The sequence below is a fragment of the Cucurbita pepo genome, chromosome LG07 (genome assembly GCF_002806865.2).
Source record: "Cucurbita pepo subsp. pepo cultivar mu-cu-16 chromosome LG07, ASM280686v2, whole genome shotgun sequence".
NCBI lineage: Eukaryota > Viridiplantae > Streptophyta > Magnoliopsida > Cucurbitales > Cucurbitaceae > Cucurbita > Cucurbita pepo.
In genome coordinates, this window is record NC_036644.1 from 956,310 (window position 1) to 971,097 (window position 14,788).

At 39.4% G+C, this 14,788-nt stretch overlaps 4 protein-coding genes across 7 annotated transcripts in view; 2 read left to right on the top strand and 2 right to left on the bottom strand.

Moving 5' to 3' along the window:
* The window catches only part of LOC111798333 (rho GTPase-activating protein REN1), an 18,678-nt gene extending 15,545 nt beyond the window's left edge, over window positions 1-3,133 (top strand). The window contains exons 20-24 of one of the 2 annotated variants that reach the window (XM_023681404.1): window positions 372-434; window positions 519-685; window positions 831-888; window positions 1,367-1,516; window positions 2,351-3,133. In XM_023681404.1, coding sequence (XP_023537172.1) covers window positions 372-434; window positions 519-685; window positions 831-888; window positions 1,367-1,516; window positions 2,351-2,638 — 726 coding nt within the window. In that variant the 3' untranslated portion in view covers window positions 2,639-3,133. Of the gene's footprint in view, window positions 1-371; window positions 435-506; window positions 686-830; window positions 889-1,366; window positions 1,517-2,350 lie in introns of those variants that run through there. The other variant, XM_023681406.1, reaches the window with a different exon arrangement.
* A 444-nt stretch (window positions 3,134-3,577) lies between these two features.
* LOC111798334 (mitochondrial uncoupling protein 4-like) lies at window positions 3,578-4,689 on the bottom strand. The gene has a single exon (XM_023681407.1). It carries the CDS (start codon window positions 4,635-4,637, stop codon window positions 3,672-3,674), a length of 966 nt encoding a protein of 321 aa, XP_023537175.1. The 5' UTR covers window positions 4,638-4,689; the 3' UTR covers window positions 3,578-3,671.
* A 2,547-nt stretch (window positions 4,690-7,236) lies between these two features.
* Window positions 7,237-8,472, top strand: LOC111798908 (mitochondrial uncoupling protein 5-like). The gene has a single exon (XM_023682256.1). The coding sequence runs from the start codon at window positions 7,372-7,374 to the stop codon at window positions 8,335-8,337; it is 966 nt and encodes a 321-aa protein (XP_023538024.1). The 5' UTR covers window positions 7,237-7,371; the 3' UTR covers window positions 8,338-8,472.
* Window positions 8,473-10,679: 2,207 nt separating this feature from the next.
* Window positions 10,680-14,613, bottom strand: LOC111798020 (universal stress protein A-like protein). 3 transcript variants are annotated; one of them, XR_002815647.1, is made up of 6 exons: window positions 14,311-14,613; window positions 14,120-14,223; window positions 13,387-13,505; window positions 11,975-12,077; window positions 11,015-11,177; window positions 10,680-10,858 (listed from the first exon to the last, which is right to left on the bottom strand). XR_002815647.1 is itself a non-coding variant. In XM_023680966.1 (5 exons), exons 1-4 carry the CDS (start codon window positions 14,513-14,515, stop codon window positions 11,984-11,986), a joined length of 522 nt encoding a protein of 173 aa, XP_023536734.1. In that variant the 5' UTR covers window positions 14,516-14,613; the 3' UTR covers window positions 10,680-11,177; window positions 11,975-11,983. The 3 variants fall into 3 exon arrangements, 1 of the variants encoding a protein (XP_023536734.1); XR_002815646.1 differs by having other exon boundaries at window positions 10,680-10,894; XM_023680966.1 differs by having other exon boundaries at window positions 10,680-11,177.
* Between the last annotated feature and the right edge of the window lie 175 nt (window positions 14,614-14,788).

The window sequence follows — 14,788 nt, forward strand, 5'->3', positions numbered from 1 at the left end:
TTTTTTTTTTTTTTTTTTTTTTTTTTTTTTTTTTTTTTTTTTTTTTTTTTTTTTTTTTTTTCATTTGTTTCTACTAACTGCCGTAGGTTGACTCAAAGGTTGGAGATCCAAGTTGTTAGTTTGGGTACCTATTAGTCTATATTTTAAGTTATGATAGTATATCTAAGATCATTGATCGTTTTTTTTTTTTTTTTTTTTTTTTTTTTTTTTTTTTTTTTTTTTTTTTNTGTTATGAGGTCAAATGTAGTTCGGACACCCACTGTTATATTAAAAAGTTTAGCATGTTTATGGTCAGAATCAAGTGATTATTGATGTCGCAAAGTTAACTAATGGGATAAAAACTTAATCATGACAATTAATTGAATGTTCAGGTAGCAAGACTAAGAGAACAGTTGCAAAGGGAGAAAGATCCCTCAGCTAATGTTAGTGAAAAGGTCAGTTTTTCTAATGCTTTTAATTTTATTTAGTAGGGTTACGTGACAGATTGCAATGCTATAATGTGTTAGCTATTCGTTTAGACAAAGGCAGATCTTGGAGAAAGCAATCGAGGCGAGAAAGACACTGCCAATATAAACAACACGATGGATGAATTTGTAGGACTGCTTAATAGGATACGTGATCAGAAAAGTAACCTACCTGATTTACGTAATGTCTCCCAACAAATGCAGAATCATCAAACAAAATTGTAGGTTTCTCTTTTCTGAAAATTATTCTCCTTGTAACCATATCATAATAATATTTCTTACACAGGTCAATGTTCCTATCTTTTTCAACTTTTTTTTATGTGGATAGTAATCCTTCGTGTGAGATTAACAGTTCAATGGGTACAGGAAGGACAAGAGGAAGGATGCTGGAAGTTTAGTCCCTCCTGAACACTCCAGAAATAAGGTAAATCACATTTATTTGGTTGTCTGTACCTTTCCTATTTGCTTGTCTATGGCACTTTCGACTAGAATTTAATTGATATTTTCACAGCTTAGAACTTGGACTATCTGCCGTTTGTTTCTTTCCTTCCACTGAAATTGACCATATCTCAGAGATTATTTTCGTCAATTGTAGAGTTATTTTATTAATGAGACTGTTCGTTCTGGCCTAGTCCTTGGATCAAGATTGAACTTACTAACTCCTTACTGATATAGATAATATCACTATTATGACCTTACTTGAACAGGATATGTTCTATAGGTTGTACAATTATGCCTCGAGTTCTTAAGATAATATCACTAGCTGTTATTCTCAAAGCATGTCTCCTCCCTCAAATTTTGTTGTTAGGCACCTCATCTGCTCTGTCCAATTCTCAAAATGCGTTTTTCCATCTAGCTTGTCAATATATTGTTCACTTAAGTCCACTGTTGTGGTTTTGCAGGATGTTCTTTCCGGTCATGCAGAAATAAGTAAACATTCCCCTCTACACCAGCATCTAGATCCTCATAATCCCAGTGCCAAAATAGGTGTATTGGCAACCAATTTCGCAACGGGTCTAACCAATCCTAAGAGGGCTGGTGCGAGGATGGAGGTAGGTTGTTTTGCATTCTAATGTTTCCCCGTTGACATGCTTGTTTTGTGTTACTATCGTTACTAAATCATTTAGAGCTTTGGAGTGTAATGCTGAAACGTACTTTTCCTTGTACGTTGTTCCGCAAAACAAATATTGTTTTTGCTCGTATTATATGTGTTACGGCCCAAGCCCACCCTAGCAGATATTTTTTTTTTTTTTTTGGATTTCCCAGAAGATTTTAAAATGCGTCGGCTAGGAAGAGGTTTCCATACCCTTATAAAGAATGGTTTGTTCTCTTCCCCAATCAATGTGGGATCTCACAATCCACCCTCCTTTGGGGTCCAGTATCCTCGATGGCACTCGTTCCCTTCTCCAATTGATGTGGGACCTCCCAATTTGTCTCCCCCTCGGGGCTCAGCCTCCTCGTTTGCACATCGCCCGATGTGTGGCTCCGATATCATTTGTAACGGTCCAAGCCTACCGCTAGTAGATATTGTCCTCTTTGGGTTTTCCCTTTCTGGCTTCCCCTCGAGGTTTTTAAAACGCATCTACTAGGGAGAGGTTTCCACACCCTTACGAAGAAAGTTTCGTTCTCCTCCCAACCGATGTGGGATCTTACAATATGGGTTGATTATGCCTTGTAAAAATGATAACAGTGTCGTGTGAGTTGCAAGTTTCGTATGTGATTGCCGAATTGGTGGATAGCAGCAATGATGGATGTCAAACTGCTTGTCGAGTTGATCGTTTATTCTGTCACAATGACCAATACATCGTTGAACTTCACTGTAGAAAAATGTCGGATCGGTTGGTAGTTATTCACTCATTCTAACGTCTAGTCTGTGTATGTTTCAGCTGGGACCAAATCACAATTCTTCAGCACTGACGAAACTGACGACCAGACTCAACTTCTTGAAGGAGCGTCGCAGCCAGATAGCAAATGAACTCCAGAATATGGACCGGGGACGAGTTTCGGGCCAATCAATCGACGGTTCTGAAAAGGGCAGGGGAGTTGAAGCTCAGCGCTCAGTCCAAAACTCAGATGACACTAAAGGATCTGCTGACAATCTCCAATCCATTCAGGACTCCGATAAGCGAGCAGGAAGCCAAGGCAACCAGCCCCAAAAATCAGATGCCAGATAAAAGGATGAAGAACAGGAGGCCAAAACCAAAGCAGCATTTTGGATAGAGAGGAGGAAGACCAGAGAGTCAACTTGGCCTTAATACACAAAAAGGTAACTTCAAGGACAAGTAATAGAATGATGATACTGGCGGAGAGTGTTTTAAGATTAAGAAAGATATCTTGTTTGGAGTTGTGAGTGAAGAAGAAGAATGAAAAATGCCAAGATGTACAGATGGAACCAGTTTCTTGATCAAAGCTGCTGAATTTATTTGCCTTTTTTGTTTTTATTTTTATCTTGTATAGCAAGGATTGTCCCACAGTTGTGATTCCATTTTTTATTTTTCTAAGCTTACCACTTGAACTACTATGCCTACAGGTGGCACAGGTGGCGGTTACCGACCAATCTCAGCTGTTTAAGCCATATATTTGACCAAAATATTGATTTAAATTTTCATTGTCTCATTATTTGTCTCGTATTATTTGAGTTAATAAGAAAAAAACCAGTTTGATATGAATTGTTATGGCAGTACAACTTAACCAAATTGATATGAATTGCTAATAGATATTGTCTTCTTTGAGCTTTCCCTTTCGAGCTTTTAAAACGCAGCTGGTAGAAAGAGGTTTCTACACTCTTATAAAAAATATTTTTGTTCTCCTCCCCAACCACTCCCCAACCAATGTGAGATCTCACAATCCGCCCCCTTTGAGTGTCCTTGTTGGCACTCGTTCTCTACTTCAATTGATGTGGGACCCCTCAATCTATTCCTTGGGGGCTCGACGTCCTTACTTGCACACTGCCTCGTGTCCACCCCCTTCGAAGCTCAGTTTCCTTGTTGGCACATGGTCCTGTCGGGCTCTGATATCATAGAGTTCATCATAGAGTTCAGCTCAACCCCATGGAGTTTCTATTTCAAGTTTCTTCCGTTTCTATTTCAAGTTTCTTCCGTTTCTATTTCAAGTTTCTTCCAACACGGATCTCATATTATTAGGATCAAATAGAAAAGAATTTGGAGATATTAAAAAATAACACCCACATTTTGGGTAATTATCAAATCAAAATTGATTAAAGATCTTCCTAACTTGTTCAAGTGTGACAAACAAGACCACGGTGAAAGGTCCCTGTCTCGAAATCGTTGGAATAAAGCCTTTGTAAAGGGCCATTGGCCCTTCCGCCTTCACTGTCTTCATTGCACAGTCCAACGCCCCACTGTACGCCGCCGCCGCCCCGCCCTCCACCTTCATATTCATTACTCTCGTCTTTATCACATCCACCGGATTCGACGCCACCGCCGCCACGAACCCCGCCGTGAAGCTCGCCGTCACGTGGGTCCCCAGTCCGTCCTTCATCACACCCTTTTCCAATATCGTCTCTTTGATCTGATCGTACGACGCTAATTGCGCCGCCGTCACGATCATCGCCCGGTTCACCGTAAGCGATGAGCCGCGCCACAGACTAGTAATACCCTCCTGCTTCGACATTCTTGTAATGGCATCCACCACTCCGGCGTAATTCCGCCGCTGAGCCACCGGAAGCCGGCCATCCGCCTGCATTCGCACCATTGCAACATCCGCCGGGTTCCCGACCGCCGCGCCAATCCCGCCGGCGATTAGCCCCGCCGTGATCTTCCGGGACAGAGGCATGTTTCCAGAATTCGGGTCAGACCATTTGGTTTTCAAGACATCGTAGAGACCCATCCGAGTGGTGGAGTAAAGAGTCTGCCGGAGGACAGTAGCAGAGACGCCGGAAAACAGCGCGGCAACACCTTCGGACTGAACAATCCGCACGCCAACCGAGATGGGTCCGGCGCACGGAGGTTGGGGCGGCGGAATGTGAAAAGATTCCGGCGTAACAACCGCGGCGAAACGAGAAGCATTGAAAGCAACGGCGGGGCGGAGAGATGGAAGCGGCGGTTTCTCGCCGTCCAATTGCATCCGAACTTTGATGAGATCAAGCGGGTGAGTGGAGCAACCGGCAACAATGGAAGCAATTCCACCTTCGGCGAATCCTTTCAAACCCATCTCTGAAATGGAGAAGAACAAAGTGGGATTAAAAATTCAGAGAACAAAATGGTTTGTTTGGGCAAATCAAGTGAAGAAGAATATTTATAGAAAGGGGAGATGGGTTGGGAAACGTTTACGCGTGAGGCGTGGAAGAAGAAAGAGCGGTGCCCTAATGTGGACTCCACTGCTTGTTGACTTTCTTTTGACTTTGACTTTGACTCTCTCTCTCTCTCTCTCTCTCTCTCTCTCTTTATTTAGCCTTCTTCTTTGAATGAGTCACCCGGTTTAAGTATTAATTAAGAACCAAGCACTAACTCCACGTTTTAAGCGTCCTCTTTGCCATACCGCCCAAATTCGAGGTGGTTAGCACATCCTTTAGTATCCGGTTCTGATGGTGGCGAGAGTCCAGTAGCGGAAAGCATCACTAGCTTACGCTCTGACCTGAGTATCATGGGGCACGTGGAATCCCGTGTGAATCAACAAGGACCACCTTGCAAGGCTAAATACTCCTGGGTGGCCAATAGTGAAAGCTTCCAAGCAGTGGGAGGAGACCAGGACTCTGACCACGTGCCTGTTGAAGAATGAGCTGGTGACTCATAGGCAGTGGCTTGGTTAAGGGAACCCATTGGAGCCGTAGCGAAAGCAAGTCTTTATGGGGGCAATTGTCACTGCTTATGGACCCGAACCTGGGTGATCTATCCTCAGATCCACAGCTAGCAAATATTTCTCTTTGGGCTTTCCCTTTCGGGTTTCCTCTCAAGGCTTTAAAACGCGTCTACCAGGTGAAGGTTTTCCACGCCCTTATAAAGGGTGTTTTGTTCTCCTCCTCAACCAATGTGGGACATCACAGATACCATTTGTAACAGCCCAAATTCGAGGTTTCCACACCTTTATGTCCAGTGTCCTCGTTGACACACCGCTTTGTGTTTGGTTCTAATACCATTTCTAACAGCTCAAATTCACTGCTAACAGATATTATCTACTTTGGTCTGTTATGTATCGTCGTCAACCTCACAGTTTTAAAATGTGTTTACTAAGGATAAGTTTCCACACCCTCATACCTAGCGTCCAGCTCTAATACCATTTGTAACAGCCCAAATCCACCGCTAGCAAATATTGTCCGTTTTGGCACATAACGTATCACCATAAGCCTTACAATTCTAAAACGTGTCTACTAGAAAGAGGTTTTCACACTCTTATAAGAAATATTTGGTTCTCCTCCCCAACGATGTGAGATCTCTAGTCTACAAGATTTGAACTTTTTCTTTATTAGATTTTTATTTTTTATTTTTTATTTTTCGACTTAGCCTAACCAATAAACGATCAAATTCCAAATTGGATGTTTAAACTAACTTATGGTCGGATCTAAAAAAATCTCTTTAATATAAAGTTTTTATGTACGTTCTTAAAATTTTAAAATTATATATACATATTTCTTATAAATTTATTGTGCACATCAAAAGCTCGATAATTTACTTAAAAATTTAGAAACTAAATTTATAATTTAACCGATCTTTTAAGTAATATATTTGCTCATTTCCATTGAACTTCAGAAATCTAAATCAATCCATTAAATGTTCCAATTGAAAAAATTGAATAGTCAAAACTTCTCATTCAAAATTAAAGTCGGGGCGTGGAAATCAAAATCAGTCTCTTTTGGTTACTTAATTCATTCAAAAGTCGACTACTCTGACTTATCGAACTCTCGACTCTTCAAACTTTTCGATAAAAATATTTAAGCCTTAAATTTTGTATTAATAAGCTCGTAAGATTTTAGAACAGTATTACGAGGTTACTCCTTCAATTTTGTATATATTTCTTCAAATCCCAAAAATCGTTTGGACTGAATAGACTTTAAAATAGCATCGATTAAATTTTTTTAAAAATTTTTAAAATTTATAAGACAAAAGATTTAGGAAACCGACCAGTAGTTTAACCCATTTTTTAGTATAATACTTAATTCTCACTGTCCAGTGAATATATATCCTATTAACGACAATCTTTATTATAATCCCCGAGGAGAAAAGATAAATTTCTTTTTCAAAAAATAAATAATTAAAAATTTTAATAGTAGTGAGTAGGAGCATCCTCGACAACAAGCAGCTAAGCATTAATCATTTTCTCAGGACAACACTTACATCTTCATCGGTCGGTAGGTATTACCTGAAAAATTATTCAATGAGATCATTACAATACAGCGATCTCTTAATAATCGCTGTGATACAAATCTGAAATATTTCTTTCTTTGATTTCTCTTCATATTGTAACGGGCTCGTTAAATAATTTAATTTTGTATGTCGACAAATTTTAAAATAATTATGTTTGATAATATATTTATAAATCATAATTAACAAATTTATTATAATATTTTATATTATTGAGTTTTGTACAATTATTATTTTACAATATAAACTATATTGTATAATATTTTTAAATTTAATTTTATTTATTTAAAAATTATATATTTTTTTAATAGTGATTAGTATAACAATAATTTAGGCCAATTATGGTAGAATTGTTGGGTTCCCGGCATCTTCTTCCGACCCGCCACGCGTAAAGATCCGGCCGCCGAATCCCCTGCGATTTCCTATATAAACTCTTTCTTCAAACCCCAAATTTCAATCCCCACCGGTTTCTCTCCGCCGTTGTTCGTCGGAAAAACCCCATCAAATCCGATACCCAATTTTTTCTTCCCCTTTTCTTGATCTTCGTCTTCTTCCTTCTTTCCCCCAAATTTGATTTCTCTGCAAAAATGGGTTTGAAAGGATTCGCCGAAGGTGGAATTGCTTCCATTGTTGCCGGTTGCTCCACTCACCCACTTGATCTTATTAAAGTTCGGATGCAATTGGACGGCGAGAAACCGCCGCTTCCATCTCTCCGCCCCGCCGTTGCTTTCAACGTTTCTCGTTCCGCCGCCGTTGTTACGCCGGAATCTTTCCACATTCCGCCGCCCCAACCTCCGCGCGTCGGACCCATCTCGGTCGGCGTGCGGATTGTGCAGTCTGAAGGCATTGCTGCTCTGTTTTCCGGCGTCTCTGCCACTGTTCTCCGGCAGACTCTGTACTCCACCACTCGGATGGGTCTCTACGATGTCCTGAAAACCAAATGGTCTGACCCGAATTCTGGAAATATGCCTCTGTCCCGGAAGATCACGGCGGGGCTAATCGCCGGTGGGATTGGCGCGGCGGTCGGGAACCCGGCGGATGTTGCAATGGTGCGAATGCAGGCGGATGGCCGGCTTCCGGTGGCTCAGCGGCGGAATTACGCCGGAGTGGTGGATGCCATTACGAGAATGTCGAAGCAGGAGGGTATTACTAGTCTGTGGCGCGGCTCATCACTTACGGTGAACCGGGCGATGATCGTGACGGCGGCGCAATTAGCGTCGTACGATCAGATCAAAGAGACGATATTGGAGAAGGGTGTGATGAAGGACGGACTGGGGACCCACGTGACGGCGAGCTTCACGGCGGGGTTCGTGGCGGCGGTGGCGTCCAATCCGGTGGATGTGATAAAGACGAGAGTAATGAATATGAAGGTGGAGGCCGGGGCGGCGCCGCCATACAGTGGGGCGTTGGACTGTGCAATGAAGACGGTGAAGGCGGAAGGGCCAATGGCCCTTTACAAAGGCTTTATTCCGACGATTTCACGGCAAGGACCGTTCACCGTGGTCTTATTTGTCACACTCGAACAAGTTAGGAAGATTTTTAATCAATTTTGAATTTTTAGTTTTTTATAAATGAGAATAATTACATACTCAGTTTATGTATTGAGTTATGTTCAAATTAATTTAATATTTATTCAAGTTTTAAGAATAATATTTGAAATTCTGACCTGGTTGGTTTGATGAATCGCATTAAAAGTTGGTTATTTAATATGACTACGTGACACTAAGAATTTTTTGTTAGGTCAACGTCACATTTTCCGACGTATATAATTGCATTGACCAAGGTAAATGAGAAAGACAAATCAACGAAATTTTGAAGTCTTACTGAAGTTGACATGTGTTGGAATAAGTGAAATGTGTATACAACTTCTCTCGATGCGTGTTGAATTTTTCTCAGCGTATAGCTTGCATTGAAAAAAGTCAAAACCGCCTCTTGTTATCCATTCTTCTTTTCTTCTTCATGTGTGCAGCGACTCCTTTCCGTTTCATCCTTCTCTTGTGACTCTTTCAACAGCGATACTGGTCATAGTTCATCCGTCTTTTCTTGTTTAGCAGCAACATGAACGTGGTTCAATCGACTGTGATTCTCCTCTCATTTTTCGGCCGTGGACATAGATTTTGATAAATTTAAGATAATTTTGCTTCAATGATCCCAAATACGCTTATGCCCCAACTTATTTTTCAATTAATTATTTGATTTTAGGACATAAGGGCTAATTCAAAATATATAACTTTGTAAGGTACGAACTTTGCTCGAGTGAATTCGTGAGATTTGAAGTGAATTTAGGTGAGTTATATGCACGTTTGGCGTGGCTTTTAAGAGTTTTATCCAGTCAGCATTCATTGGATGAGACGGAGAAACGCAAGTTTGATAAAAGTTAGTAATTTAGGTATTAAGTTTGTAATATACAGAGTATATTTAGGTGATATCATATAATTTGAAGCGCGTGTTTCGTGAGGGTGTGTGATGTGAAGTAAATTTGGGTAAGTTAGAGTCGTTTCTTTTGATTTTAAGTGATTAGTTTGGCGGTGTTTGTCGCAAGTACAGTGAATTAGGCGGTTGTTTTGGCTTTTTTAGAGAGTATTTTCGGTGAGTTTATGCTATTTAAAGTGTGTTTGGGTGAGTTAAGTGCGCTTTTTTTTTTTTTTTTTTTTTTTTTTTTTTTTTTTTTTTTTTTTTTTTTTNTTTATGAAATGTGATGTGAAATTGGGTAAATTAGGGCTCTCTTTGTGTTGCCTTTGGCTTTGAGTTTGTAGCATGTGGAGTGAATTAGGCACACATTTGTTTGGCTTTTATTAAATGAAGAAAATATATTAAAATAATATATTATGCATCTTTTAATACATTGAGGTATTTATTAATGTTTATTATTTTAGTTTAATTTTAAATAAATTAAAGTCGATCCTGCTTCTAGGTGAAACGTTCATTCCTTTCGATCTTGTTACTGTAAGGTGAAACGTTCATTCCTTTCAGTCTTTTTACTGCAAGGTGAAACGTTCATTCCTTTCAGTTTTTCTGCTGCAAGGTGAAACGTTCATTCCTATCAGTTTAATCTTTTGCTGCAAGGCTATCAAGGTGAAACGTTAATTCCTTTCAGTCTTTCTACTGCAAGGTGAAACGTTCATTCCTATCAGTTTAATCTTTTGCTGCAAGGCTATCAAGGTGAAACGTTCATTCCTTTCAGTCTTTCTGTTCATTCCTATCAGTTTAATCTTTTGCTGCAAGGCTATCAAGGTGAAACGTTAATTCCTTTCAGTCTTTCTACTGCAAGGTGAAACGTTCATTCCTATCAGTTTAGTCTTTTGCTGCAAGGTGAAACATTCATTCTTATCAATGTAGTCTTAAACGTTCATTCCTTTCAGTCTTTTTGCTGCAAGGTGAAACATTCATTCCTATCGGTCTTTCTGCTGCAAGATGAAACGTTCTTTCCTATCAGTGTAGTCTTTTGTTGTAAGGTGAAACGTTCATTCCTTTCAATCTTTTTGCTGCAAAGTGAAACGTTCATTCCTTTCAATCTTTTTGCTACAAAGTGAAACGTTCATTCCTTTCAATCTTTTTGCTACAAAGTGAAACGTTCATTCCTATCAGTCTTTTTGCTGCAAGGTGAAACATCCATTCCTATCCATCATACTATGCATATAGTACTTCCTAATATCAAAAGATTCACTTGTCGATATTACACAGATACATGTGAAATTTGTGTCATCTCTAACTCTACGTCGATATTATTCTCAATGAAAAATTTGGTTCGAGTTAATGACCATTCTTGAAGTATCTTGAATTTGTGAAGTTTAGGAGGGTTCACTTGTCTAATCAAAGATTAAGGGATGTCTTAATGAACTTACATATGGTGGTGGCCTGGTGGGTAGAACTACTTTCTCCAAGGTCCAATCCATTACTCAAATTCAGATCATTTCTTTTGAAAATGTATGAAACATTATTGAATTACAAATTTAGTCCTAATCTTCAAAATGAAAGTATTAGAACCAAACTAGTATAACACTGTTCTTCGGAGATAGGTAGAGAAAAAGGTTATGTCCAAGAGTTGAGGCACATGAATTTGAAATCAAATATCTGTAACGAAAAAGAGATTCAAACCAGCTTTTAGACCTACAGGGACGAAATAGAATAACACGAAAAGTTACTCGAGTACAGTAGAAGTTGACAAAAGGCAAGACAATTTTCAGCTGGACACTGAAGGGTCGAAGCCTATGAAATACAGAAACGTACCGTTTTGGAAACTCGACGACGACGAGAATGAATATGGCTGCACGATGTGGCATGCACAAGAAACTGCAACGCTTATGAACATTATAAAATAGCAGAAAAGGAATCCAATTGATGATAAGACATGTCGGTGAGCGTCGAACAGGCACGCTTAACAAAAAAAAACCTGCAATGTAAGTGAAATACACAATGATTAGTTATTAGCTACCCACATGTCAGAAAAGGGATCGAAAGAAACATGCTTGTTCATATCTTATCTCTTTTACTCGATTCTTGATTATCTCTTCAGATAATATTACTCCATACTGAAGAAAATTCTAAGAAAATCCTTCACAGAAAGGACAAACTGAATTGTGATGCCAGTAAATAGACAGAACGTTTATGTGGATCCATTTTCAGGTAAAATTTGAGAAGAATGGTCCATCAACATTCATAAGATACGAAAATTCAGAACCCGGGAGCAATAATCCAGAAACCGAAAAGAAAAGATACGGAAAAACAACTAAAAAGCTATATTCACATGGATTGTTGTTATATTAAAAGAACCCCACGAACTATTAAGTTAAAATATGATGGACAATATCAAGGTTGCCTCTTTATTCCCTAATGAAAAGCTGTGGGAAATAAGCAATTTTCAAGTGTAACCAACTGAAACCTGCACAAATGACGACAGGATATCGATAACTTAACAATTAGCCTGTATGAATAATCAAATTGGAAATGTATGTAGAACCAGGACCTGTGACATGTATCCTCAAGTCAAAAGCATTTAACCCAGGGAGATAAATTGAGATTTTTAATTAATATAAACAATTTCAATTGATATAAAAGTGCCAGAATATATCAAACAATTTACTCTAAAACAATGTCATAAAAGCAGTAAAGGAATAAAATAAAATCGACAGTAAAAATATATTTTTGACAAACACATAAAAGAGTCCTCAGATGGAGTATTGAGTGTACCTGTTTAACTCATGACGAACTGCCCTTTAACTTGTCCTTGACTACGATGACTGGGCATTCCACATGATTGGTGCAATAGTTGCTTACACTTCCCAAGAACATCCTGCACGAAGCGGTATGATCACAAAGGCATTTTAATAATCCTTCACTTCAACAGTCAATCGATATTATTTCCTAAGTAGATTTATGAAATTGCATCAACTATAGTGATCCAGAATACAATAACAAAACAAACTACAGTGATAAGTAAATAAAACATGTAACAAGTATATGGTCATGATAACAGCACAATGCTGCCATACACGAGTGGGGAAAAGGGAGATAATGGTTAGTTAGTTAGTTAGTGTTGAGGGAGGTGAGCGTTAGCGGAGCGGGTGTGGTCCCCAACGTTGTTATAGGATAGGCGTGTAGGCTTCTGTGTCTGGATGGGGAGGTATAATGTAAAGTATCTCCCTTACAATTCTTGATATTAAGAGGAAGATGAAACGCCATCAAGAACATAATGTTCAGAAATCAGAGTCGAAGTATAGACTGCTCGCACTAGTTCAACCTATAGAAAAGATCATCAGGGAGGAGATAACTCATTGATGATTCCAGCCGAGAAGAGTAGAAAAAAGGAAGGATCAAGAATGCCATATATTTCAGGAGCTAGATTAGTTGCCGGTAAACAAGTCTAGGGCCTTACAAAACTCTAGAAAAAAGGAAGGACCTAGCTGTTAGAGAGGGCTGGAAAACTCTCCCTCCTCACCTCTGCTCTTATTACAAAAGAAACCAACCTTACACAGCAGGCCCCCTGACATCATATATTCACGCGCACACACTAACTGCACCATTCTGACTTGTAACTAACTGTCAGCAGTGAATTTCCTTCCTTGCCTTTCTAACACACGTATGAACAATGGGAAGCCTCACACATATCTTGAAGAGCAAGCCTTTCTATGGCATTGGAACTTGTTCGTATGTTGGGCTTGGAGTTTTCTCTAAGAGGGAGAGTCCTTGTGTGTTCTTCTGCCCGTCATTCTTGGTGCTATTGTGAATGATAAGTCTCTGAGACCTACCAGGTTATTGATATCTTCAAACGTCATCCTAGCTTTACTTATAATTACGAGGCAAAACTGGAATACTTGGGATGTGCAAGCAAATGGTTTCATGAATTCTTTGATGTAGTCGGAGTTTACAAAACAGTTAGAATCTTTACCTACTTCGATAGTGCACAAGTTAGCAACACAGTACAAACAGACGTGACAGAGCCTAATTTCTATGCAGTGTCACGTGCATCGTGATTCGCAAATCTACAATGCTGGAATTGTTCACACGAAGAAGCAACGACTAATAGTTGATTATAGTGTGGCTTGCAGAAAAGTAGAGACATACAATAGCAAGACAAACTGAAATATATTATAAAACCATACCTTTTGATAGGACCAAAGGCACGGGATCCCATAACTAGCAAATCAGCATGCAAATTCTCAGCCACTTCACAGATCTTATCCTTTGGATCTCCGATTGCTACTTTTGTTTCCACGTTCATCTAAAAATCCCATAATGAAATGTGCTTCGACCATTAGTTTAAATGGAAAAAATGATATGCCGACTTGAAATTGATACCCCAGAAATATTGAGACTAAACATTTGACAAGCAATAACACACCACATATACACATTTTCAAGCAAATTATTGGAGGTTCGTTTCCAAAATCATTTCGTTAGTTTGCAATGACTAACATCATGGATTATACATCCCTCTTGTAAATTTCACTCATCAATGAAATTGTCTCTTATCAAAAAAAAATATATATATATACATATATATATATCATTTCGTTAGTTTTGGGAGAAAAAAGTGAAAGAAAAGACAAACAAGGCCAAAGGAGTCTGAATCTTCAACGGAGATTGTTCTTCTTTACTCTTTTACTCGTGGCATACCAAACTCCACCACACGCTGACAATCATCGTAGTTTCTGAAAATTTAACGACTCAAGTCCACTAACGACTAATTGACATGTTAAAATCTATTAATAAACTTGCGATCCGAGGTAAATATCTACGCTAACTCGTATAATCGCAACTCAACAGCAATAATCAAGTTGAAATAGCATAATGAAAATGAATTTATGCGAAAGCTTCAACCAATTTGAGCCTAACCTTGTACTCGGCGCAAATCCGAGAAGCATGTTCCAATATCGCAGCCGTAATCCGCTTCTGATGCGACTCGATCGCTGCAGTGAAAGCAGGAACCTCCAGATCGGCTACATCCAATTAAAACATTGAATTCAGAGAACTTTCAACATCAGCTCAGAAACAAGCGCGAGAAAATTATTAGTTCGGAACTCAACTAGGACCACCAAAGGGGATTGGAGCAGGACTGAGACCGGCAGCGATTGAAGGAGGAGATTGAACATGCAGCACAATAAAAATGCTGTCAGTGACGCCCGGCGCCGATGGCCGGAGCTTGAGATTTTGAAGCGCCCACCGTAAGGCGCCCATGCTTTCCTCGCTGCCATCGACAGCCACGATCACGCATCTGAGATCCGTAGTCATAGTTCACAAGATTCCGATTCCTGAAAGTGGCAGATGATTTTCCGATGTGATTCTATACCTTCCGTCGCAGAATTCCAGTTCCAAGCACGGTGAGGTTCCGAAATGAGCGCGCCAAGAGCCATTCATAGTAAGCACCTGTCCACTACGCAAGTTGTTCTGGACTTCGGCCCAACATAGTTAGTGGGCCTATCCACCGCCACAAGGCCCACAACTTCAATTACATATAATTTCATAATTTTTAATCGTTACCATCGTTTTTTTTTTCAGAAAATC